Source organism: Lontra canadensis, unplaced genomic scaffold (genome assembly GCF_010015895.1).
Source record: "Lontra canadensis isolate GAN:19392208 unplaced genomic scaffold, GSC_riverotter_1.0 scaffold75, whole genome shotgun sequence".
Taxonomy (NCBI): Eukaryota; Metazoa; Chordata; class Mammalia; order Carnivora; family Mustelidae; genus Lontra; species Lontra canadensis.
In genome coordinates, this window is record NW_022631069.1 from 7,212,298 (window position 1) to 7,238,594 (window position 26,297).

The following is a 26,297-nucleotide window of genomic DNA, read 5'->3' on the forward strand; positions in this document are numbered from 1 at the left end:
ATTAGGAATGAAACTGGGAACATTACTACTTAACCTTACAGAAATTTAAAGCAGAATACAGTGTACAATTATATAATCTATAAATTAGATAAATAAAAGGGACAAATTTCTAGGAACCAAAACTGATTCAAGAAGAAATAGAAAATCTAAGTAGACTCACAACAAGTGAAGAGATGGAATCAGTAATTTTAAAACTTCCAAAGAAAACCAAAGACTAGATCCCTTCACTGGCAGGTGCTACCAAGAAATAGAAGAAGAATAAACACCAGTCCTTCTTAAATTCTTCAGAGAAATAGAAAGGAAGCGCACCTGGATGGCTCAGTGGGTTGAGCGACTGCCTTCAGCTCAGGTCGTGATCCCAGAGTGCTGGGATTGAGTCCGCACCGGGCTCCGGCTCCATGGGGAGTTTGCTTCTCCCTCTGACCTTCTTCCCTCTCATGATCTCTCTCACGGTCTCTCAAATAAGTAAATAAAATCTTAAAAAAAAAAAAAAGGAAATAGAAAGGAAGTAACTCTTCCTAACTCATCCTGTGAAGTATTATCCCATACCAAAACCAAAGACATCACCAGAAACAAAAATTATAGACTAATATCCATTATGATGTAGGTGCAAAAATCCTCAACAAAATAGTAGCACAGCAAATCCAGCAGCATATTAAGAGAATTACACACCAGGAGCAAGTCGGATTTGTCCCAAGAAGGCAAATGAAAATCAGTCAATGTAAGATACCACATTAATAGAAAAAAGAGCAAGAACCACATGGTCATTTCTATTGATAGAAAAAAGGTATTTGACAAAATCCTACAGTATTTTCTGATAAAAAACACTAAGAAATAAAAAAGGAATAGAAGGAAACCTCCTCAAACTGGTAAAGGAAAACCCACAGTCTTTCATCTGTAGATATGCAGTTTTTATTTACATCTTTACAGATGAAAGACTGAAAGGTTTCTTTCTAAGATCAAGAATAAGACAAGGACATCTTTTCTTGTCCCTTCTATTTAACATTGTACTAGAATTGCTAGCCGGTGAAATTAGGCAAGAAGAAGGAAGGGAAAATGGCTTCCAAATCAGAAAGGAAAAAGTAAAAACTGTCTTTATTCACAGATTATATGATCTTATACATAGAAAATCTCAAAGAATCCACACACAAACCATTAGAGCTAGCAAAAGAGTTCAACGAATTTATTGTCTATAGACATATATAAAACAAATAGGAAAATGGCAAAAACAAGTCTTTCCTTATGTCTGTTGTATATCTATACACTAGCAGTGGACAGTCTGAAAAAGAAATTGTTTTAAATATTTTATTTGGCTGAGAGAGCAAGAGAAAGCATGAGTGGAGGGTGGGGAGAGGGAGAAGCAGACTTCCCACAGAGCAGGGAGCCCAATGCAGGGCAAGATCCCAGGACCCTGAGATCATGACCTGAGGCAAAGGCAGATGCTTAACCGACTGAGCCACCCAGGCACCCCTGAAAAAGAAATTTAAAAAACAACTCCATTTATAGTAGGATCAAAAATGTGTTAAAACACTTAAAGATAGATGTAACCAAGGAGTGTAAGACTTGTACACTAAAAATGACAAGATATTGTTGAAAAGTTAAAAGAATACCTAAATAAATGGAAAGACATCCCATGTTTATGAATCGGAATACTTAATATTGGTAAGATGGCAGCAGTCCTCAAGTTAGTCTACAAATTCAAGGCAATCCTGATCAAAACTTCATTTGCCATTGTTATGAAATGGACAAGCTGATCCTAAAATTCACATTGAATTACAAGAGCTCTCAAACAGCCAAAACAACCTTGAAAAAGAACAAAATTGGAGAACTCACTTCCTGATTTCAAAGCTTACTATGAAGCTACAGTAATTATGTCATAAAGACAGACATCTAGATTGATGGAATCAAGTTGTAAGTTCAGAAATAAACCCATGCATTTATGGTAAATTGATTTTTTAAAAAAGATTCATTTATTTTAGAGAGAGAGAGTGAGAAGGGTCAGAGGGAGAGAATCAGACTCGCATTGAGTGGGGATCCCCAGATGGGGCTCGATCTCACAACCCTGAGATGATGATCTGAGCTGAAACCAAGAGTTGCATGCCCAACCTACTCAGCCATCCAGGAGCCCCTATGGTCAACTGATTTTTGACAAGGGTGCCAAGACCATTCAATGGGGAAAGAATAGTCTTTCCATCAAGTGATGCTGGGCAAATGGATAGTCACATATAAAAGCAACCTTTACCTCACATGATGCACAATTAATTCAAAATTAATCAAAGACCTTAAGTTAAGTGCTAAAACAGGAAGAAAACATAGGGGCAGATTTTTATGACTGGATTAGGCGATGGTCTCTTAGATACGACACCAAAAGCAGAAGCAACAACAAAGAGAAAATTAGATAAATTAGACTTCATCAAAATTAAAAGCTTTTGTGCATTGAAGGATACTATCAAAGTGAAAAGGCAACCCACAGAATGAGAGAACATATTTGTAAATCATATTTGATAGGAGTCTTATATCCAGAATGTATCAAGGATTCTAACAACTCATTTACAAAATAATCCAATTAAAAAAGGACGAAGGATTTCAACAGACATTTCTTCAAAGAATTCAAACAGACATATATGTAAATGACCAGTAAGCACATGAAAAGGTTCTCAACATTATTCATAATTAGGGAAATGAAAATGAAAATCACAGTGACATGCCCCCTCATAAGATGGGTATTAACAAAAACCTTCAGAAAATACCAAGTGTTTGCAAAAATATGGAGAGATTAGAACCCGCATACATTGCAGGTGGGCATGTAAAATGGTATCGCCACTGTGGAAAACAGTGTGGCAGTTCTCAAAAAGATAAAATTAGAACTATCATATGACCCAGCAGTTCACCCCTACGCATATACTGAAGAGTACTGAAAGCACGTGTTCACAGCAATATTATAATAGCCCCAAACTAGAACCAACTCAGATGTCCATCAGCTGATGATGAAGGGATACACAGAATTGGTATATTTACACAGTGGAATGTCAGTCTTAAAAAGGAATGAAATACTGCTCCATGCTACATGAGTGAACTTTGTATATATATTAAAAGTCCCTAAAAAAAAAAAAGTCTCTGAATGACATCCTTTAAAATGATTAATTTTATTATGTGAATTTTACCTTAATTTAAAAAAAAACCTTCAGGGAAAAAAAAAACAAAACCTTCATAGCAGTGTCATTCAGTATTCATAATATTAATTTTAATATTTCAAAAATATTAAAAATATTTTTTAACAAATATAGGAAAGCTCTCAGAGGAAAGAACCTCTTTTTATCATATAGCTAAACTGTAATTTAAAATATTTAATTTTGATTCTATTGCATCAATTTATACCCATCTAGATCTTTTAAAAATGTTTTGTTTTTTGTTATTTAAAAACATTTGAATTAGGTTTAGAATGGCAGTTTGGAGCCCAGTGTTTTGTTTTGTTTTTTTATATTTTATTTATTTATTTGACAGACAGAGATCACAAGTAGGCAGAGAGGCAGGCAGAGAAGAGGAGGAAGCAGGCTCCCCGCCGATGCGGGGCTCGATCCCAGGACCCTGGGATCATGACCTGAGCCGAAGGCAGAGGCTTTAACCCACTGAGCCACCCAGGCGCCCCTGGAGCCCAGTGTTTAAAGCAGCAATGTATCTAATGTTTCAGAGAAATCTAATATATGTAATGGAGAAATCTCTTGATTAGTGAAATTATCAGATAGTTCAATTTAGTGTACTGTTGGAAGGATGCTGAAACGGTCTGATTTGCATTTTCTGAATTTAAAAGATCCTCCTTGTCCCCAGTTGTTTGATAGCTACCTTGCCATCATTTTTCATAAAGGTTTTATTTATTTACTTTAGAGAGAGAGTGTGAATGAGGGGACAGGCAGGCAGAAAGGGGGAGGGAATCCCAAGCAGGCTCCATGCTGAGTGTAGAGCCCAGTGCAAGGCTCAGTCTCACAACCCTGAGATCATGACCTCAGCTGGAAACAAGAGTCAGATGCTTAACTAACTGAACCACTCAGGCACCCCCCTTGCCATTATTTTTGTTTCATGCCTGGTCTTGTACTTTTGCCAACAATTTCTCTTCTCTTGCTTAAACACTGTTTGATAGAAATATAACATATTTGTAACTAAATTTCCTGGTAGCCAGATTTAAAAAGTAAAAAGAAAAAGGTGAAATTAATTTAATGAATATATTTTATTTAGCTATATTGAAAATATTAAAATATTTTAATATACAATTGATATATTTCTTAAACTATTAAAGTTTTTTTTTTACGTTTTTCTAAGTCTTCAAAATCCAGTGTGCACTTAACACTGACATCACATCTCAATTTGGACTAGGCACATTTCAAGTGTTCAATAACTATATGTAGTGAAGGACTTCAGTACTGGACAATGCAGGCTTAGATAATCAGAACTAGAATGTAGTCTCCAGAGGAGCTACAGTATGTACTTGCTATTTCTGGGAATGGAAAGGAAATTTTTTGTTTCTCTTTTTTGTCCCCCAAACAAGTTGATTTATTAGCCAGCCTTTGACATAATTGATAACAAAGAGAAATCTTTCTGTTTTAGTGGGGTGAAGAAAGGGAACTTGGATTGAGCCTGGGTGTGATGAGTAAAAGCAGCAGTGTTGAAGGAAAGACTAGAATTCACACCAAGGAAGTTTTGCTGCAATACAATTGTGACTAAGCCCAAGAGAGGATGGGGGCAGCACACAGAAAGAAGGCTCAGGATTGGAAAAAAGGGTTAGTCCTGGAATGATATATTTCTAAGTCAAATGTTAAGGACCTAAAGGTCCTTAGGTGGCCATGGGACTTTATTCTCAATCTTGACCCTCTCCCATACTTGCCCCTGTTAGATGGATATTACAAAGTGTGTACTGGCTAAGAGCAGGCATGACCACTAGAATGTATAGTTCCTTGAACTACTTTATAGTTCCTTGAACTACTAAGGCTTTATAGATCTTATTTTCTCCCCCCTTTTACAAAAGGAAAATATGAGACAAGCAGTTAGAGAATAGACATAGAAGTAAACCAGATAGAAAATACAGTGAAGAAATGTAAGAAAGGAGAAAATAGTGGAAACACACCAAAAATATACCAGCATGCCCCTAACAAATTAGCATGTCGAGTGAAGTTTTTTTTCCTTCTTCAAGAGATGGAAAATGTAGGTAAAGGTAGGAAAGTGTGATGCAGAACAAAAGACATATCCAGGAGAAAATACTTCTTTACCATTTTACTTAAAATTGCCTTGCTTGCTTTCTTCATAGCTGTGCCACTGCATACGTTTTACTGGCGGAGGAAGAAGCAACAACTATTGTAGATGCTGAAAGGTTATTTAAACAGGCACTCAAGGCAGGAGAAACAATTTACAGGCGGTCACAGCAGTGCCAGCACCAAAGTCCTCAGCATGAAGCTCAACTGCGTAAGCAAATTTGTACTGATTTTTACCTTTTATTTAGCTCCTGCAGTTGGCTCTTTTATGTGTAAGACACAAAATAACAATAGTAAAAACAACCCTTCATACTTAGAAGTTAGCTTCTTTTCATAAGAAATAACTAATCTATTCGTAATATCTATAAGCCAACAAGCCAAACAGGCTTTAGCTAGAGAATGCTTGTGGAAGGGAACAGATGTGCTTTGGTTATTGAGAGATGTGCTGCTCTGAGATTTAAGGTAATTTATTTCATGTGAGAATTGGACTGGTCATCAGAGAAACACAACTCAGACATCCCCAAGATTCAGGAGAGCCTTCTGGTAATGATCAGTAGCTTTATTCTTACCCTTCCCCCAAGCAGTAGCAGAAGTACATCATTTGGTTGTGCCCTTAGGACCGTATGTATCTCCACATAGTGCCAGGAAGTGACTGCTTCAGTACAACACCCAGCTCCACATGTGGCATTGATTCTTTCTTTGCCTCTTCTCTGTGATATGTTTGAGAACATATGGGCCAAACCAACCGAGATTCTTTCTGCTCTTAAGGATACTCTCTCAGTTAGGATTGAGATACTTCCACCAAAGATGTTAGAATCTGTAGTGCTCCTGCTTCCTGCTATTTTTCGTGGCCAGAGGGTTTTCGTTTAATGATTTTGGCAGATATTGGGCAATAAATTGAAATATGTTTACATAATGCATTATCTGTTAGCAGTTAAGTTCTAAATCTTTTGTTTGTGGAAATTAAAATTTGGATAATATTTTCTCTCCAAACTAAATATTGATGTATACAGTATGTTTCATTAATGTATGTTGTTATAGCACACAACTGTGGGAATATATAATTTTGCAGTCTGGAACTAATGAAACTACATCTGTGAAAAAGCCATGCCATTTGTCTTTGTATAATCTCAAATATGATTCTGAGATAGTTACAAAAATATTTGTTAGCTCTTTCTAGAAATAGTTTTATAGTTTACTAATTACTAGCTGTTGAGCAAAAGTTCACAGTAACCATGGAAAAAACCATATTTTGTTTTGAACATCTTTTGTCAGTTAAAACAATAGAGAATATTAAAAAAAATTTTATGCAGAAACTCAAAATAATAGGTCAGAATTATTTTTCCTATTGTATGTATTTTTTATGTTAATATTAAAATATACTTGTCAAGTATACACTAATTAATTAATATATAATGTACTCAGGTTACTGTTAGAAGCAACAATGATTCTGTATATGTGGATTTTAAGCTTTTACTATAAAAAACTTCAAATATATACAAAAATAGAACAATATAATAAACCCCCATTCAATGTTCATCACCCAAATTTAATAATCTTTAATAGTCTTCCATTCTGAGACAGTTTAATTTTAATTGAAACTTCCAGGATAAGCAAATAATTACTTATAATTATAGTTAATGGATGATGTGTTAACGAAATAGTAGGTCATAATACAAAGTGATAATTATGTCGTTTTTTTAAATAGGAAGAGATACCAATGTACTGGTATATATTAAAAGAAGATTAGCAATGTGTGCAAGAAAATTAGGAAGAATAAGAGAAGCAGTAAAAATAATGAGAGATGTAAGTAAGTTTAATGATTGGATGTTTGTATTTCTTCCTTCAAAAACTGAAAATATGGTTTAAGCTGCCAGTTATTTTAATGTAAAACCATTGTTTTTTAATTGGTAGCTTTTGTAATAAGGTGTTTATTAATATACATATATTTCTAAGGGTTGAGTCTCCACAGTTTTGTTAAGAAACTAAAGAATTTCTACTTTAATGAATCAGATTCATCTCTGTTGAGTTCCTTTGCTATAATTTTAACCTTTTTTTCCTTTTAATGTACAGTTGATGAAAGAATTTCCTCCTCTTACCATGTTGAACATCCATGAGAATCTCCTAGAATCACTTCTAGAATTACAGGCCTATGCAGATGTTCAGGCAGTCCTAGCAAAATATGATGGTGAGTGATAATTGACGTAGTTGATAACATGGTTAAAATATTTTTTTCAATTATGTAATCATAAATGTGATCCTATTCTGGTATTTCTTTGATTTTTCTTTTTGCATTCTTTCAAGTCAGTATTTAGAATCCATGGATGCAAGTTATAGTAAGTATCTTCTTTATCAGGACTTTTGGGAGCAAAAGTCTACAAGGAAGAAATTTTCTTTAAAAATTTAGTCATTTGTCTGTTGAGTGAAGGGCTTAGAATACAGTGGTGAACAAGAAGACATGGACTTAGTCCTTGTAGAAATTACAGTTTAGTAAAGGAACATATAGACAAAGACAAATGAACAATAGTTATATTGAAGCATAGTGTGTAAGGTGAGATAATTGGAAAAGTGTGGGGTGCTATGGACATGGGATGGTACCTCATTTGTTTTGGAGTGTCAGAGATAGTTAACAGAAGTTGCTTTATGGTATGTATAAAAAATTCAGAGTAACATTTTTACAATGCTTTTTGGTTACAAAGTATAATTTATTATTTCATATGAGGAGTATAATACTCTTGTGAGGTGGTAGGACAAGTTGTTTTACTCTTGTTAGTAAACAAGGAAACTGGAGTTAAAGAAGATAAGGTCTCCCAGCCAGTCAGTGTGGCAAGCCAACACTTAAATCCAGCTATTCCATTTCTTTGTGTACTAGTCTTCCAATAGTAAGAAGTTGACATATATTGGTTATTTTTATTATTATACTAAACAGTGCCAGTTCAGCACAAATGGAGTTGGGAGAATTTTTAAGAAGCATGCCAGTTCTCCTCATTTTGAGTGAGGCATCCCCTTTTAACTTCAAGATGGAAACATCCTAACTAGCATAATGTTTCTGGTCACATCTTTCACTGTAACATAACATCTACAGGTCACATATTCACGCGTGTTCTGTTTTCAGTTCCTAGCCATTAGTTTGGGAATCCCCATGATTTGGAAAGTTTGAAATGTGTCACACTTGGAAAGAGAAGTTTATTTTTATAAACATCTGGAATTCTTACAAGTGCTTCACGATAGTGTAGGCTCATGGAGAAATTTGTGAGAAATTCTTTCCATATGTAACTTATCGGGTGCGTGGCCTGCTTATGATACAGTGAACAAGCTTAGGAACCAAATACAAAAAATCAGATAGGATCTGATTTATTTAAAATAAAATAAAACTAACAACTTAGCTATGCTTCTGTGTTTTCAGTTGTTTTTATGATTCCCCAGGTTTTACCATTCTAGAATCCTGTAGAAGTTAAAAGCAAATTTATTTCTTTAGTTCTCAATTTGCTGGTATAACTCCGGGATCTAAAACTTCAAGAGAGTCCACTAATACTATTCTCCTGATAACATTATTTTGGGCATTCTTTAAGAAAGGATTGGTATAATTAATTATATTTCCTGATTATTTTATTTTCCAAAAAAATCCTTTAAAACAATGTAGAAAATCAAAAACACTGGAAGAAGAAAAAATTAGAATCACCTGTTGTATTACCTGGACTTAACTCCTGTTAAATTTTTTTTTTTTTTGAATCTTAGTTTTTCTCTGTGAATAGGTGGAGTTTTCAGTAGTTCTAGGTCTATATGTCTTTTTCCCTGAATACTTTTATTGTTAACAGATTATTATGAACATTTGTTGAGTACTTTTCACTGTTGTTCCGAGGACTTTCATAGACAAAATTTAATTATAATTTAATATATATAATTATACAGATATAATTATATATATAATTATAATTTTCTCTGCTAGAAAAGTATTATTTCTTTATTTTGAGAAGAAAAAAAAACTGACATTAAAGGTTAAAGAAGTTGCTGCTAGTTCAGGGATGCATAGCTAATATATACTAGAATCAGAATTAAAACTCAGCTCTTCCAACTACATGTCTACCTGTTTCTACTACTATAATGTATCTGTTGAATTTGTACCAGGAATTATTCTTAAGAATAATAATTAAGAATTCTTAATTCTTAAGAAACTTTTTGTGATTCTTACCTAAGTTGAAAATTACAATTACAGATATAAGCCTTCCAAAGTCAGCAGCAATCTGTTACACAGCAGCACTATTGAAGACAAGGACTGTTTCAGATAAGTAAGTATTGAAAACTACAGTAGACTACTAAACTCAATACGGGTTTCCCCTGCTATCTGAAAGTTCACTTTATGCCATTTCAATTTTACAAGACCCCTACACTAATACCTGTGTTTGCTAACCAAAAGAAATCTGAACAGGATGCTCACATTTATGAAATGGTAATTGCTTCTTCCCTTTATGCCATTCTAGCATAGGAAAGACTTCTTAGGAACGCTCTACTTGCAGATCACAGGGGAAACGTATATTATGTTTTTCACCACTGACTTTAAATAATGCTTTTTTCTCCCTATTTCCTTTGGAATAACCCTTGATCTGATGGGACTTTGAGGCTTCTTAACAGTGTAGTGGAAAGAGCACAGTTGTGGGGTTTTTTTTTTTTAAGATTTTATTCATTTATTTGACAGAGATCACAAGTAGGCAGAGAGGCAGGCAGAGAGAGAGAGGAGGAAGCAGGCTCCCCGCTAAGCAGAGAGCCTGATGCAGGGCTCGATCCCAGGACCGGAGATCATGACCTAAGCTGAAGGCAGAGCCTTTAACCCACTGAGCCACCCAGGTGCCCCAAGAGCACAGTTTTTAGAGCTAAATAAACCTGGATTCCAATTCAAAATCTCCTGCATACCAGCTGTGAAACTTTGGGCATGTTAATCAGTTTGAGTCTCTTCCTCTCTGTAAAATGAGAATAGTAATACCGTAGCATGGTTGTGTGAGGATTGTGTGTTTTAAAATGCTTAAAACAATGCTAGAAAGTACATGGAGTACATAGTAGCTATGATGATAATGATAAGGTGTATGGTAGGGAAATAGTTTCATGCTGTCCTGAGATTATAATTCCCTTGTCTTTTTGGCTGTCCTTAATGAATTTCTCTTTATTCCACAGATAAGATTTTCAGAAACCAAATGGCAACCATTTTCTTTCGCCTTAGATTACTATGCCTCAATACAAATTAGAAGGGAATATTCACAGTCTGTTTCCTCTCAGTGAAAATTTGATAAGAATGTACTTCTATTTCATTACAGTCTCTGGATGTCCCTATATAGCATTTCTTATTTTATCATCTTTCCCATCATATGCCAGTGGACTTCTCCTGAAGGCTTTCATTACCTAAATTTGAGGATTTCCATTTTTTGCGTTGCCCTTCTTTATATGTTCAACCAAGGGCATTACTTTCATGTTTACTATTTGGCTTTGGCTTTGGCTATCAACCAGAAACCCCTGCTTCAGGAAGTTAGATTATGATCAAAATCCATGGATTTTTGTATTCATTTCTTCATTTTGTGGTTTTCTTACAGATTCTCTCCCGAAACAGCTTCCAGAAGAGGGCTAAGCACAGCAGAAATTAATGCTGTGGAAGCAATTCATAGAGCTGTGGAATTTAATCCTCATGTTCCAAAAGTGAGAAACTTTATGATGAAAATGCTACCTTTATTTGAGTTTATCAAATTCATGAAAGCATGTAGATCAAAGTTTGGGTCTCCATAATTTGAGTCAGAATTATTTTAGTCTGTTACATATTTTTTTAAAGATTCACTTATTTATTTGAGAGAGAGAGAACGTGCATGAGCATACACATTGTGGGGAGTGGCAGAGGGAGAGGGAGAGAGAGCCCCAAGCCGACTCCGCACTGAACGCGGAACGTGAGGCAGGGCTTGTTCTCATGACCCTGAGATCACGACCTGAGCTGAAACCAAGAGTTGGATGCTCAACTGACAGTACCACCCAGGCACCCCAAGTCTATTATATTTTGATACTTACTGACTGTAAAGTGGATCTTAAAGGCATTCAGTGAGGTGAATAGGAGCAGTCGTTCACTGTAGGCGTTGTAATTGCTGTCAAAATAAAATTTGAAATGTGTTCATTTAGCAGTTCCTTTTACTTTAGTTACAGAGAAGAAATAAAATGGCATGGTCTTAATAGAAGATCACTGATTTTTCAGATCATTACATCAAATTTCCTGTTACTATAAAGGCTTTTTACATCTAGACAGATGCTTGGGTTTGAAACTAGGGCTAGATAGACAAAGACTGAAGACAAATAGATTAAAATAATCAATGATAGAAAACAGATGTGGAAGTTCGCAGAAACACTGCCAAGTTGATGTTTATTTAGTCCCAGATGAAACTATACCCATCTCATTTGTCTTTATATTGTACACATTGCAGACCACAGATTATTGGTTAATCTTTGTGTCTTGTCACCCAAGATTAAGTTTTGGGTTTTTAAAAGTAATGCTCTGTGTTAGAAAGTATAGAATCTTCAGAAATAGCTGCCTTTATTACTAAATGTAATATAACTATTGATTCCAGTGTAATGTGCGTTAATGGAATTTGGAAGCAAGTAAACATGAAAGAGAGTAATCTCTAAAAGATAATCTCGAAGAAGTTGAAGTTGTAAGTCTGTTAGTACTCTAACAGTATAGATAGAATCAAGAAAATTACTGCAGTCTACGGATGACAGTCAACAAATATTCATACCATTCTCTTACTAAGTGACACCAGTCCCATAAATTTAAATAATTTTATTATGAATTGTGTTACATGTATAGCAAAGTATAAAAAGCATCTTAGTGATTTATTATAAAGCAAATGAGTGGAAACTACCACTGAGGTCAAGAAGCAACACTGTCAGTCCCCAGAAGCCCATCTGCCTGCCTGCCATTTCCCAGTTACACCTTTTTCCTCGTGCCTAACGGTAATCGCTATTCTGACATTAACTATGTTCATTTTATTTTTTTCCTATATTTTTGGTCTATACTTTTCATTGTTGGCTTTATAAGATAAGGAGTGGTTTTCCCTTTTTAAATTCTCTGGAATAATTTGTGTAAAATTAGAATTATTTCTGCCTTGAATGACCAGTAGAATTTGCTGATAAAGCTGTCTGATTCTGCAGTTTTCTCTTCTTTTTTTATCGAATTTTTGTTTTTTTAAGTAATCTCTATACCCAGTGTGGGCTCAAACTTAGAACCCTAAGATCAAGAGTCACGTGCTCTACCCACTGAGCTAGCCAGGCACCCCTGATTCTGTTTTCTTTGTGAAAAGTATTTTCACTACAAATTTTATTTCATTAGTTTAATAGGTTAATTACAAGTTTAGTTTCTTTAGCCATTCCATAACTCTTCAAATTTCTTCTTGTGTTGGTTTTTGTAAAGTTACATTTTCTAGGAATTTATTTCATCAAAATTTTGAAATTTATTGGCACAAAGATTTCATAAAATCCTTATCTTATTAATGTTTGCAGGATCCGTTGTGATATCCACTGTTTAGATCCTAACACTAGTTATCTTTTTAATTTTCCTTACCAGAGTCCCCCAAAATCTAGCAGTTTTATTAGTCTTTGCAAAGAACCCAGCTCTGGCTTTGTCAATCCACTCTACTATTTGTTTTCTGGTTCATTCATTTCTGCTCTTTATGGCCTTTCTTCAACTTTCTTTGGCTCTATTTTATTATTTTTTTATTTCCTGTATCTTTTTATATAGGTACTTAAATTAACACATTATTTTTCTGCCTTTCTTCTGTAAACCTCTAAGTACAGTGTTAATTGCATTGGATAGCAATATTTCTTGTTTAATTTAATTCAACATATTTTCTAATTCAACATATTTTCTAATTTCCATCTTGATTTCCTCTTTGATTTAGAGATACATTTATTCCATTTAGCTATTTCTTAATTTCCAAGCATGCAGAGATTATCTTTTTATCAGTGATTTCTGCATAATTGCATTATGGCCAGAGAGCATACTCTGTGTGATTTCACTCCTTTGAAACATTTTTCAATTCTTGAATTTTTGTTTATTTTTCACATCTCCTGTGTTATTTATAGTTTGCAATTCTCTGCCAAAATTTAAAGTACACTCTTTTATGTCTTTGAAACTTGTTTAAAGTAATTATCTTAAAGTCTTTCTCTGATAATCCACATATCTGGAACTTCTGTGTCTGTTTCCGTAATGTGTTTTTTTCTGCTACATTTTTTCTTCTTGTCTTCTCTTCTTTCTCTTATGCCTGATTTTCTTTGACTACATACCTGCTATTTTATTGGAAAAAACTGTAGAAATAACTTGGAACCTCCGATAATAGTATCTTCTTTTGGAGAGGATTTTCTTTGCTCTTAGATGCCTAGAAGAAGCAACCAGCAACACAGAATCACCTTAATTCAATTTGAGGGATTGATATTTTCTGATCTCCCCAGATGACTAGAAATTGGGCTAAAATCTGTGAAAGTTTGGTTTTTATTTCTGGCTTACGCTTATGCCTAGGATGCAGCCATTCTGGGTCTCAACTCAATCCTGAGGATTTTACCAAGGCTCTCGCGCTTAACACACCGTGAACTCCTGACTTTTGTTCCTTTAGTCTTATAAAACTGGCAAAAAGGTTGAACAGCTTCTTAGCCATCTTGTCCAGAATTGGCAAATGTCTCTATGGTATAAGAAGCCCCAAATGTGGCTTACTTCTCTTATTGCTGCCTTCTTTGGAGTGTTTGTTGATTCTCTGATGTATTTGATTATGTTTTTAAAAATATTTTGTTGTCTGAGAGGGTTGATCTGAATTGTCCAGTCTTCAATTACTGGAAGCAGAGGTTTGAAAATCCTTCTATATGAAATGCTCTGCTCTCTCTTGCTGCAGAGTGGTTAAGAGAAAGGATTCTGTGGCTACACTGCCTAGGTTTGAATTCTGGCTCCACTACTTCCCAGCTGTATGACCTTAGACAAGTTCTCTGGACTTGAGTGACCTCATGTGTAAAATGGGGCTAATATCCCTTATCCCTTAGAGTTGTTATTAAGATTAAAAGAGTTTGTATCTTTAAAGTGCTTAGAAGAATGCCTGACACACAGTAAACATTTCAGAAGTGATTTTTATTATTATTATTCAGGATGGAATAGAAATCTATTCCCTGTGAGAGGATAAGTGGCAGTTATTAATTGGAACTATTCAAATTAAATACATTACTATGGTGTCTAAAATTTTTATTTAATTTCCACTGAAAATAACAAAATCTGCACCCTATAGTTGTGGACTTGTTTTCTGCTTCAAAAATGCTTTCATGCAAAATATATTCTAAGCGGTAACAATTCTTTTTTTTTTTTTTAAGATTTTGTTTATTTATTTGACAGAGAGAAAGAGAACAAGCGGGGGAGCAGCAGTGGGAGAGGGAGAAGCAGGGTCCCTGTTGAGCAGGAAGCCCAATATGGGGCTCGATCCCAGGACCCCGGGATCATCACCTGAGCCAAAGGCAGTCACTTAACCATTGAGCCACCCAGGCACCCCAGCAGTAACAATTCTGATAAGGTGCATTGTGCATTGGTCTTCAAAACTACTGCTGGAGGCACTTGGGTGGAGGGAGGGTGGTAGAAATTCCAGACATTTAATTTAATTTAAAATAAATTGTTGGATAGATAAAATATATAAATCTCCAGATTGAATCTACTCTAGATAATCTATAATGCTTTTAGGGATTTTTTTAAAAATTTAAACACACGAGAAGTTAAAGAAGACCCAAATAAATGGAGACATATGTATCATGTATGTGGATTAGAAGACTCAGTATTGTTAAGACCACAGTTCTCCCCAAACTGATCTGAGATTCAATCTAATTCCTATTAAAATCCTATTAGGCTTGTTTTTAAAAATTATAAGCTCATCCTAAAATTGAAACAAAAATGCAGAGGACATAGAATAGCCAAAACAATTTTGAGAAAGAAGAACAAAATTAGAAGTTACCTAGCTTTCCCAATTTCAATGCCTTTTTAAACTATAGGATTTAAAATAATATCAATAATATATATTAAAAATATAGATCAATAGAGGACAATAAAGAATCCTGATATAAACTCACCTAGTGATGATCAGTCGATTTTCAACGAGAGTTCCAAGGCAATTCAATGGGAAAGTATAGTCTTTCTTATGGGGCTGGAAAAATATGGTGCTGGAACAATCAGGTATCTATTTGGAGAAGAAGGAAAAAAAAAAAAAGAATTGAGACCCTTCCTTCACACCATTTACAAAAATGAACTCACTATGGAACATAGATCTAAATGTAAGAGGTAAAATTGTACAACTGAGAGAAGGAAACAGAAGAAAATCTTTGTGTCTTCAGGTTAGGCAAAGATTTCTTCAAAAGCATGATCCATTAAAAAAATGGATGAATTAGACTCCTTAAAGCATTTGCTCCTTAAAAGACATCATTAAGAAAATGGAAAACCAAAGTCTAGGGAAAAATATTTGGAAGTCATATACTGTTAAATTCCATATCCAGAACTTACGAAGAACTCTTTCAACTCAATAATAAGAGGACAAATAAATTAATTAAAAAGTAATTAGTAAAGGATTGAATAGTCACTTCACCAAAGAATATATATGAATAGGTAATAAACACGTGAGAAGATAACATCATTGGTCATTGGGGAAATACAAATTAAAAGCACAATATGATACTGCTTTATGCCACTCAAATGGCTATACTCACAAAGACTGACAAAATCAAGTGTTGGCAAGAATGTGGAGAAACTGCATATACTGCTGCTGGGCATATAAAATAGTATAGCTACTTTGGAAACAATTTTTCAGTTAAACATATGCTTGCCATATGACCCATCAATTTCAGTCCTAGATACCTACCCAAGAGCAATAAAAACATATGTCCATACGAAGATTTATATGCAAGTGTTTATAATAGTATTATTCACAATAGCCAAAAACTTGGAAACAGGTGAGTGAACTAAAAAGGAACAAGCTATAAGTACTTGTAACAACGTAGATGGACCTCAAATACTTTATGCCCGGTGAAAGAAACCAGACACAAAAGATAACATATTATATGATTTCATTAATATGAAATTTCTTGAGTAGGGATAACTATAGACGTAAAAAGCAGATCAGTGGTTCCCTGGAGCTGGGGGTGGGAGTATGGACTGACTGCAGACTGACATGAGGGAACTTTTTGTGGTGATGGTTGCACAACTGTATAGATTCACTAAAAATCATTGAACCGAATACTTAACAATGGTGAATTTTGTGATATGAAATACGTATCTCAGTAAAACTATAATATATAATTTAATATAAGTACATACTTAACTAGCATAATATGCATATACTTTAACATTTTTACATCATTTCTATTTGTAGGTAGAAATTTAAGTATTTTCCCTCCAACTGAACATCAAAGCCAGTTGACAGTTCAACTCTATCAAAATATCCAGCTAAGTAGAATGGTGCTATAAGCCTTGCAGTATAGTTTGTGGATACACACTTTAGGCTGGGTATTTTCAAACAGGATAACTAGTAAGGTATTTTGGAGAAATTTTAAGCTCCAATAACTTGGATAATATCCCACCTAAGTAACATTGGTGTTACATGAAATGGGAGAACTCTGGGTTGTAAGACTATTTTTGCTAGGATTTTAAAAGTGATGAAATATGTACTGATTCAGATCCCTCTCCACCAGTGATGTTCTCTGTCCCTGCCTTTCAGCTGGAGCCAAGCAAACATGAAGGGCTTTAGGAGTTTTCTTCCTCAAACTTCAACTGTGGGTTGTGATATCTTATTTAACCTAATGGACAGTGGCCTTTGCATACATACATGCATACATACATACATACATACATAAATTTAACCATTTATTCTTACAAATTTATTATGCAAATTTGTCAAATGTTGTATGATTCTTACCAGTAAAATGACAAAGGATAAAGCTGTTTTAGCAGGAAATATTTTTTGGCAACTTTCCACATAACTACAACAGAAATGACTGCAGGTCTAAAGCAGTGCAATTTGTTAAAGCTGGAAAGTATTAGAAGCACAATAGAGAAAGATCACATAAATCTCTTCAGGCTATGAATTTGCTTTAGATATTTCATTAATATTGATTGTACAGATTTTTTTAATCTACTGAATGAGTTTCAATGTACAGTAACTACGATAGTAATAGCAAAAAATTAGAACAGCATGTTTTCATGGGTTTTGACTTGTTCTTCATTACCCTGGCAGGTTCAGAATTTTTTTAGTCACCAGACAAGAAAAAGATTGTGCATCTTTCAGCCGCTATAGAAATAGGTTCTTTTATAAGAATAGAATATGTTTCATACCTTCTAAGTATTCATAGTACCCTGTTTCAGTCATTCTAGTGTCTCATATCCTTTATTATCCAACCATCAAAAGTTTTATAGAACTTTTTTTTTTAAGATTTTATTTATGTATTTGAGAGAAAGAGAGTGAGAGAGAGAGCATGAGAGGGGAGAAAGTGAGAGGGAGAAGCACACTCTCCATGGACCAGGGAGCCTGAGGCGGGACTCGATCCCAGGACTCCAGGATCATGACCTGAGCCAAAGGCAGTTGCCCAACCAACTGGATCACCCGGGTGCCTGAAGTTTTCTTTTTTTATTATTTGAGATAATTCACATGCCATAAAATTCACCCTTTTAAAAAGTACACAATTCCATGGTTTTTAGTATATTCATAAGTCTCCACAGTCATCACTACCTAATACTAGAACATTTTCATTGTCCCAGACTGAAACCCTGTACCTATTAATAGTCAATCCCCATTCTTTTCTTCCCTAATCTCTGGCATCCACTAATCTACTTTCTGTCTCTGTGGATTTGGAATCATAGAATATGTGGCCTTTTCTGTCTGACTTGTTTCAGTTAGGATAATGTGGCGTTATCAATACTTCATTCCTTTTAATGGCTGAGTAATATTCCATTGTATGGATATACTACATTTTGTTTATTCATCAGTTGATGGCCATTCAGGTTGGTCCCACTCACTCTTTGGCTATTTTGAATAATGTTGCAATGAATATTTTTTTGTGAACATTTTTGTGTGAACACGCAGTTTCACTTCTTGGCTATAAACCTAGGAGCAGAATTGTTGGATCATATGGTAATTCCATGTTTAACTTTTTTTTTTTTAAGATTTTTATTTATTTATTTGACAGAGAGAGATCACAAGTAGACGGAGAGGCAGGCAGAGAGAGAGAGAGGGAAGCAGGCTCCCTGCCGAGCAGAGAGCCCAACGTGGGACTTGATCCCAGGACCCCGAGATCATTACCTGAGCCGAAGGCAGTGGCTCAACCCACTATTTATTTGACAGAGATCACAAGTAGACAGAGGCAGGCAGAGAGAGGGGGTGAAGCAGGCTCCCTGCTGAGCAGAGAGCCTGATTCAGGGCTTGATCCCAGGACTCTGAGACCATGACCTGAGCCGAAGGCAGAGGCTTAACCCACTCAGTCACCCAGGCGCCCCTAGCCCCCGCCAATGTTTAACTTTTTTTTTTTTTTAAGATTTTATTTATTTATTTGACAGACAGAGATCACAAGTAGGCAGAGAGGCAGGCAGAGAGAGAGGGGCCCAGCAGGGTCCCCGCTGAGCAGAGAGCCCGATGCAGGGCTCAATCCCAGGACCCTGGGATCATGACCTGAGCCGAAGGCAGAGGCTTAACCCACTGAGCCACCCAGGCGCCCCCAATGTTTAACTTTTTGAGAGACTTCCAAACTGTTTTCCAAAATGGCTATGCTGTTATGTGTGAGGGTTTCACCTTTGTACACCCATGACAACACTTGTTACTGTTTGTCTTTTCATTATAGTTATTCTAGTAGTTGTGAACAGTGTCTTGTGATTTTGGTTTGCATTTCCTTAATGACTAATGATGTCAAACATCTATCTTTTAATGTGCTTTTGGCCATTTGTATAATTTATTTTGATAAATGCTTATTCAAATTCTTTGAACACTTAAATTTGTCTTTTTATCATAGAAGGTATTCTTTAACATTATTCTAAGCTATATTCTAAGCTATTTGTACTCTTGATTAATATGGTCCAAAACCATTGTGAATCTCCATAGTTGAAAATACCACTATAATGTAACTTCACCCCTGAAATGTAAACATGAGGATAGATCATGAACCTTGCTTAGATGTGAATGCTGAAGAGTCAGGATTATTCTTTACATAACTAATTTCAACTGAATTCAACTAAATTCAAACTAATTTGAATTAGTTAATATCCTGAAGACAACTTATTTGAGTCTGGTAAGAGAAGCTCTTGAGGGAATAAAGTAGAACATTTAAAAACAAAATAACAACTTGAGAATATGGTATCTGTAGCTTTTAAAAATTATTATTTATTTTACACCCCCCCCCCAAAAAAAAGCTATTTTGTGTTGCCAAGAAACCAGACCGTGCCTGGAGGTTTCTTTAAAGTGTAAGGGGGATTTTAAAAATAAATTGATACAGAAAGGGAAAAATCCATTCTGATTGATCAAGGAATTGAAGCATGTAGGATGTTCTGAGTCCCATCCCCTAACAAAAGATACCAGCTCGTTAGCATCAAGCTTACGTTTAATTGGCCAAACTACCTATATTATAGTAGCATATATGAAGGATAAAAGAGGGAAACACGTACTTGATTGAGACTTAGTGGCATGGCAGGAATCAAAGGAGAAATGGGAAGTGGTGTTGAAGTCTCTGACCCAAACTTAGGGCACAGAGGGCACTTTGCCTTTCTGTTGTACACTGTAGCCTAGGTGGAAGAATGGATATATAAAATGCTTAACTCTTGAGGTACTGCTCTGTAGGATGATGTGGAAAGGAGTTTCCCTGTGGCAGATGGCCTCTCTAGTCTCCCTTCCTTTTCTTTTCAATATAAGATCACTTTCACTTTGCTCCTGAGGCTGCCATGAGTATTATGTTCTCTTTCAATTTTTTCATATGGCAATTCTGTTTACTTTCTGGGAACAATCTTTAGTCTCCTCCCTTAATACACATCCATGTGGACTCTTTGCATTCAGCCTGCCTGTCCAATCTCATAGAATGTGCACTGAGAAAACTAATTGCAGAGATAAATTGGTTCTTGATGTGCATGACCGATCAAGAGCAAAGTACCTTAATTTCAGATGCCTTCGGAGAGCTTTTTCTTTAACCTCTCCTTTTAAGAGGAAGATTATAAAGTATTATCATTACTTCAGGTCAGAATTATATTGCTTTTGGTCAAAAGCTGTTGTAAGATTTACAAAGTAATAGAAATAAGCAATCTAAAGATAAATTATGAAGATCAAAGCAATTCAAAATTAAAGTGAATCTGAGTGTAAGCGTAGGTATGGTTTTAGAGTAAAAAAGACCTCAGACCATACATTATTTGTCTTTTTTAAACTATAACTTCTAAAATAGCTTCAATTTTTTTTTTAATTTTTAGGGAAAAGAGTAGTCATTTGAGTATGTTGTTCATAGTTGGATACAAATTGTTCCAAAAATTTCAGTTCTGTTCCAGATATAACAGTAGAGTGATTTGGAGGTAATACGGAAGGAAGGTCCTACAGCATATACTAGGTACCAGCCTTGGTTTATAGCTTCAACTATATTTTATTTGCTGATAATTTCCAAACCTGTATGTTTTAACTCTGGCTTCCTCCCTTGTCTATAGACTTGTATTTTTATCTACTTGTGGGAATTTTACCTGGATATCTGTTAGGTACCTCAGCCACTTCAATGTGTCTCAAACTGAAATTTTTAATTAATTAAGCAAGTAAGTAATCTTTATTTATTTGACAGAGAGAGACACAGCAAGAGAGGGAACACCAACAGGGAGAGTGGGAGAGGGAGAAGCAGGCTTCCCGCTGGGCAGGGAGCCTGAAGCGGGGCTCGATCCCTGGACCCTGAGATCATGACCTGAGCCGAAAGCAGATGCCCAACAACTGAGCCACCCAGGTGCCCCTCAAACTGAATATTTTAAAAATATTTTATTTATTTATTTGAGAGAGAGAGACAAGCAGACAGAGGAGCAGAGGGAGAGGGACAAGCAGATCCCCTATTGAGCACAGAGCCCATTAGGGGGCTCAGTCTCATGACCCTGAGATCATGACCTGAGCCAGGATCAAGAGTCAGATGTTTAACCAACTGAGCCACCCAGGTGCCCCTCAAACTGAATTTTTTAAATCTTATTTTTAAGTTTCTTCCCCAATTTACCTGTCCTTCCTTATTTCTGGATTTTGATTTATGGCTTTGTTAACATCTTCTCATCATTAATCTTTACTTCTGCCCTTCCCAGACTGCCAGCTCATAACCTTTGAATTGTTTTTTGGATCTAGCCATCTACTGCCTCCCCTCTGTCACTGACCCAGTGTATGCCCTCACCACCTGCTCTTTAAAAAATTCTCATTATCATTGTAAAAGTAATGAATGCTTCTTAAAAAAGAAATCAAAACCTTCAGAAGTTTATAAAATAAAAAATCCAATTCTTTCTCTTCCAATTCTACTTCTCTCACGCAACCACTGTGTCTGTTTGGTTTGTATTATTGCCAGACACTTTCTATGCATTTCTAAACATATAGGTAAAGATGTGGAAATAATCTCAAATACTTTCCATCTTTTGCTTGGCTGATTAAAACAGCTTTCTCAGTAGTCTCCCTGCCTAATCCCATCTCCACACTGGCCATTAACAGAGTTGTCTACCTAAATAGCAAAGTTGCTCGGCTTAAAGAGCTCTTCTTGTTCCCTATCACCTATCCGATCTGGACCAACCCCTTAGTATTGCATATATAGAAACCCTTCACAGTGTGGGCCTGGCATCTGTCTCCAACCTTACTCCTTGCCACTTCTGCTTTGTTCCTTATCTCATTATTCCCTGGATTGGTCATGCCTCATCATGTCTCCCTACCTTTGCACATATGCCTACTCTCTTCTCTACATGGCAAGTTTCTACTCATTCTTCAGGATCCTGCTCATCTGTTGCCTGTTCTGCTGAGGTGTCTTTATGTCTTTACCATTTTTCCCAAAGCAGAGATAATGGCTCTCTTCTCCATTCCTCCAATGCCTTAATCATATCTTGGGTTTGGTTTGGTTTTTGGTCTGTTTATATGTCTCTTCCTTAGTTCCCTAAAAAAGCAGAACTCTTGTTTTACATATCATTTTGTGTCTGCAACTCTGCTTGCACAGATCAGGCATTTAGTAAATGTTTGGTAAACGGACATGTCTGTACTTTAGACTTATTTTGCTATAAAGACCTAAGTAAACAAAGTAAAATTTTAGATCCCATCACTTTTTGGAATTTTGAAGCCATTTTGCTTAATATTTTTATGAGTTTTTCTTAATGTTATTATTTTTGGCCTTTTAAGAATGGTAGTACAATTTCGGCATGGCCTTATTTCTTATAAAATAACTCAGCTTTTAATGGAATACTATGTAACAATTAAAAATAATGAGCTAGATCTCCATAGAAATAAGAAGAGATGTACAACATATGTTGTGAAGTAAAAAGTGAGTTACATAAAAGTTTGATCCCATTTTTAAGGATGTTATGTGTAAAGAAATCAAGACAAATATGTTAGATTATCCTTTTTTCTTTATTTTTTTATTCTCCAAACTTTTTATTAAAACATTTATTTATTTTATTTTAGAGAGAGAGCGAGAGCACGAGAGCATGAGAGCAGGGGTAGGGGCAGAGGGAGCGATAGACCCTAAAGCAGACTCCAAGCTGAGTGTCGAGCCCAATGTGGGGCTCAGTCTCGCAACCCTAAGATCATGACCAGAGCTGAAACCAAGAGTCAGATGCTCAACTGACTGACCCACGTAGGTGCCCTTATTCTCCAATCTTTTAATATAGTATTTCTACTGTATAATTCTGCAATGTTTAAATTTTTGTACACTAAGCATATACTTTCAGATGCAGAAAAAAAAAACCAAACCAACCACTCTTTAGTTTTCAACCTTTCGTATTCTTATTCACAAAAAAATAAAGTCTAGATAGCAGAAGTTTGTTTTGTTTTGTTTTTAGTTTGCCCAGAGAGTTAAAAAATATCCTTAAGTAAAAACTGAAATATAAACATGAGTCTGAAGATGTTTTAGCTCTATACATATGAGATCCGGTCAGTTAGGAAGTGTTTAAGTGCCTACTGTGTGAGTATAGTGTGCCAGGTGCTGTAGTAGAATATGAAGGATGTAGTTTCTCTTGTGTAGTAACTTATAGCTTATGCTGAGTAGAAGAAATTCCTGAGTAGCAGTTTGTGAAGGAGATAAAATAAGTTATAGTCTATAATTACCTATTTTAAAGATATTTTCTCTAAATTGAAAAATTTCCCTTAATTTTGAGGATGAAACTTTATTTCAGTGTTTTATTAGGAACTGAAACATAAGAATTATTTTGTTGTAAAGTCAGATTGGAAAGGACATTTGCTTGTAGGTGAGACATGATGAAAAAATAAGATAGCATAAGAAAGATTTTTTTTTAGTGATTAAAGGGCAAACATTTTAAAATATAAACCCATGAAGTCAGTTCCTAATAAAGATGCCATATGTGTTTGACTACGATCTGAATTGTCACTCAGATCATTAAACAGTGAAAATACAGATTTATAGTTGCTGTACAAAGAGGATTTTCTTGACATACTTAGTTGATATTTTCTCTAACTTTGACTGAATAATTGTTAACTGAATATCTTTGGCTTACCATTTGCTACCAAGGTAGGTTTGGTTTAAAGTTTCAGGATTCTAAAACTCATTGAAAATCGTTTGGGATATTTTGTCTCCTCTACCTGTAGAATGAAGCAGAATTTTAATAGAAAGCATTTGGTTTATGTATTTAAACAGTTTTCTTCTGAAAATGAGATACTCTTTTTATGATGGAGATTCCATTGTGATTGCTGCTTTTTTCTTTCTTTCTTTCTTTTTTTTTGCTTCCTACTGAAGAAGCTCTTAGTGCACTTGCTAAGAACATAAGGAGTCATGTCAGAGGTCAGCTATTTGAGTCCATTTTCCCACAGTTGCCTGGTGCGAGTGATCTTTTACTGTGTTTTAAAAAAATGGGCAAGGATTAGAGAGGATTAGAAAGAATATTACCCTCCCGAACATAGGCCCAAGGCACTAAGGGGAGAGAACCCAGCCAGGCAGCAAATGGGCTTTGCTTGACCAGGACACAACCTCTGCTGCATTCCTTTAAGAAACTGAATGGGAAATGTTAAGTCCCCAAACTGGATTAGTAAATAATCTCATAGCTTGTGACATCTGCTAAAATAAATTGATGAGTAGACTGCATTCTTACACTTTGAGGAGAGAGCCAGAGACATCAAGATTAACTATGCTTTCCCCCCCCCCCCCAGCTTTATTGAGGTATAGGAGTAAGCGTAATTAAAGATGAGCTTGCTAAAAACTCCGTGAGTGCTGGAAAGGCACATTTCATAAAAAAGAAAAAATTATTTTAGCTATATTAATACAATGCGTACATATATATTGACTAATAAACTAAAGTTCAATTTTGAAACCACTACACCTTTTTGTTTCTTCCTGCTTATAGCAGTTTTACAAAGTGCCACAAATTTCAGCTCAAATTTATGTCGTTTATCCCTTAGTTTGTGTAACCTGAGGAACTTAGAATTTAAAGTTTGAGAATATACAATGTACAACACTTCTTAGGAGTGTTTCTCTTTCTATATTTTATAACAGAAGTTAATGTGGTTTGGACCTTATGACACATAATTTGGTATCAAATTATGTAGAACCCAAGAGGTTGTTTCAGACCAGTCTAGTAGGGGAAAGGTACTCTGGTCTTAGTCTTTGGAGGAAGTATTTAGCTAACTAAACATTTTTTGAAAAGTTTTAAGTTGACCACTTTAATAGTAAAGATGATGTACAAGTGGTTAATTTTGCATCTTTCTTCATGTAATTAGTACATTTAATTAGACTGCTTTTGTTGTGGATTATAATATTAAGATAAGTATTTTCTTTAAGAATTTAAGATATAATTTAATTTCATATGTGAATAAGAACTGATAGGCTATAACTTCTTTAACAGGCACACTCACTAATTTCTTAGATGTATCTTGCTCTAAGCTTTCTTAACTTGTTTAAGTTGGCCTGTACTCCAGCCTGCTGTGTCTCCCCAACCTGCTGCCTGATCTGTTCACCTACGTTTTACACATCATTTTATATCAATTCGAATCCCAAATTCCATCAAGTGGTTTATTCTTAACTCCTAAATCATAATTAATACCTCCTAAATGTATAGTTACCATATGACCCAGCACTTCCATTCCAAGGTATATACCAAGAGAAATGAAAACAGATGTTCACATAAAAACGTGTGCATGAATGTTTATTGCAGCATTATCCATAATAGCCAAAAGATGAAAACAACCAAATGTTCATCAAATAATGAATGGATAAATAAATGTGGTATATTCATATAATGGAATATTATTCAGCCACAAAAAGGAATGAGGTACTGGTATATGATATAACATGGATGTACCTTGAAAACACTATGCAGAGTGGAGGAAACTGGTTAAAATAGACTATATATTATGTGATTCTCTTTGTATGAAATAGCTAGAACAGGCAAATTTATAGAGATGCAAAGTGGATTAGTGGTTGCTTAGGGGGAATGGGGATTAGAGGGTAATAAGGAGGGTGGGATTCTTTTTGTGGTGATGAAAATGTTCTAAAATTGACTGTGATAATGGTTGTACATATCTGTGAATATATTTAAAAACCATTAAGTTGTACACTTTTTTTGAGTTGTACACTTAATTGGGTGAATTGTAAAATATGAATTATATCTCAATAAAGCTATTATTAAAAAGCTAAAAAAAATAGTATCTTCTATCCAAATTCTTACATATACTGTTTATACCTCTAGTAAAACACTCAGCAGAGTCTTGTTATAATTATTAACTTAAGAAATCTGTCTTTCTCATTATATTAGGACGCTCCAGAGAATCTAGTGTTTCCTAACAAACATAGTGCTTTGCTCTCAGTAGATATTAATTTAATTGAATGTATTCA

The 26,297-nt window shown here is 35.2% G+C and overlaps 1 protein-coding gene across 5 annotated transcripts in view; it reads left to right on the plus strand.

Moving 5' to 3' along the window:
• Nucleotides 1-26,297, plus strand: part of ST7L (suppression of tumorigenicity 7 like) — a 110,965-nt gene that overhangs the window by 20,567 nt on the left and 64,101 nt on the right. For all 5 annotated transcript variants that reach the window (XM_032881436.1, XM_032881438.1, XM_032881437.1 and 2 more), the window contains 5 exons: nucleotides 5,300-5,454; nucleotides 6,952-7,049; nucleotides 7,317-7,431; nucleotides 9,460-9,532; nucleotides 10,826-10,928. In XM_032881436.1, coding sequence (XP_032737327.1) covers nucleotides 5,300-5,454; nucleotides 6,952-7,049; nucleotides 7,317-7,431; nucleotides 9,460-9,532; nucleotides 10,826-10,928 — 544 coding nt within the window. The remainder of the gene's footprint in view (nucleotides 1-5,299; nucleotides 5,455-6,951; nucleotides 7,050-7,316; nucleotides 7,432-9,459; nucleotides 9,533-10,825; nucleotides 10,929-26,297) is intronic.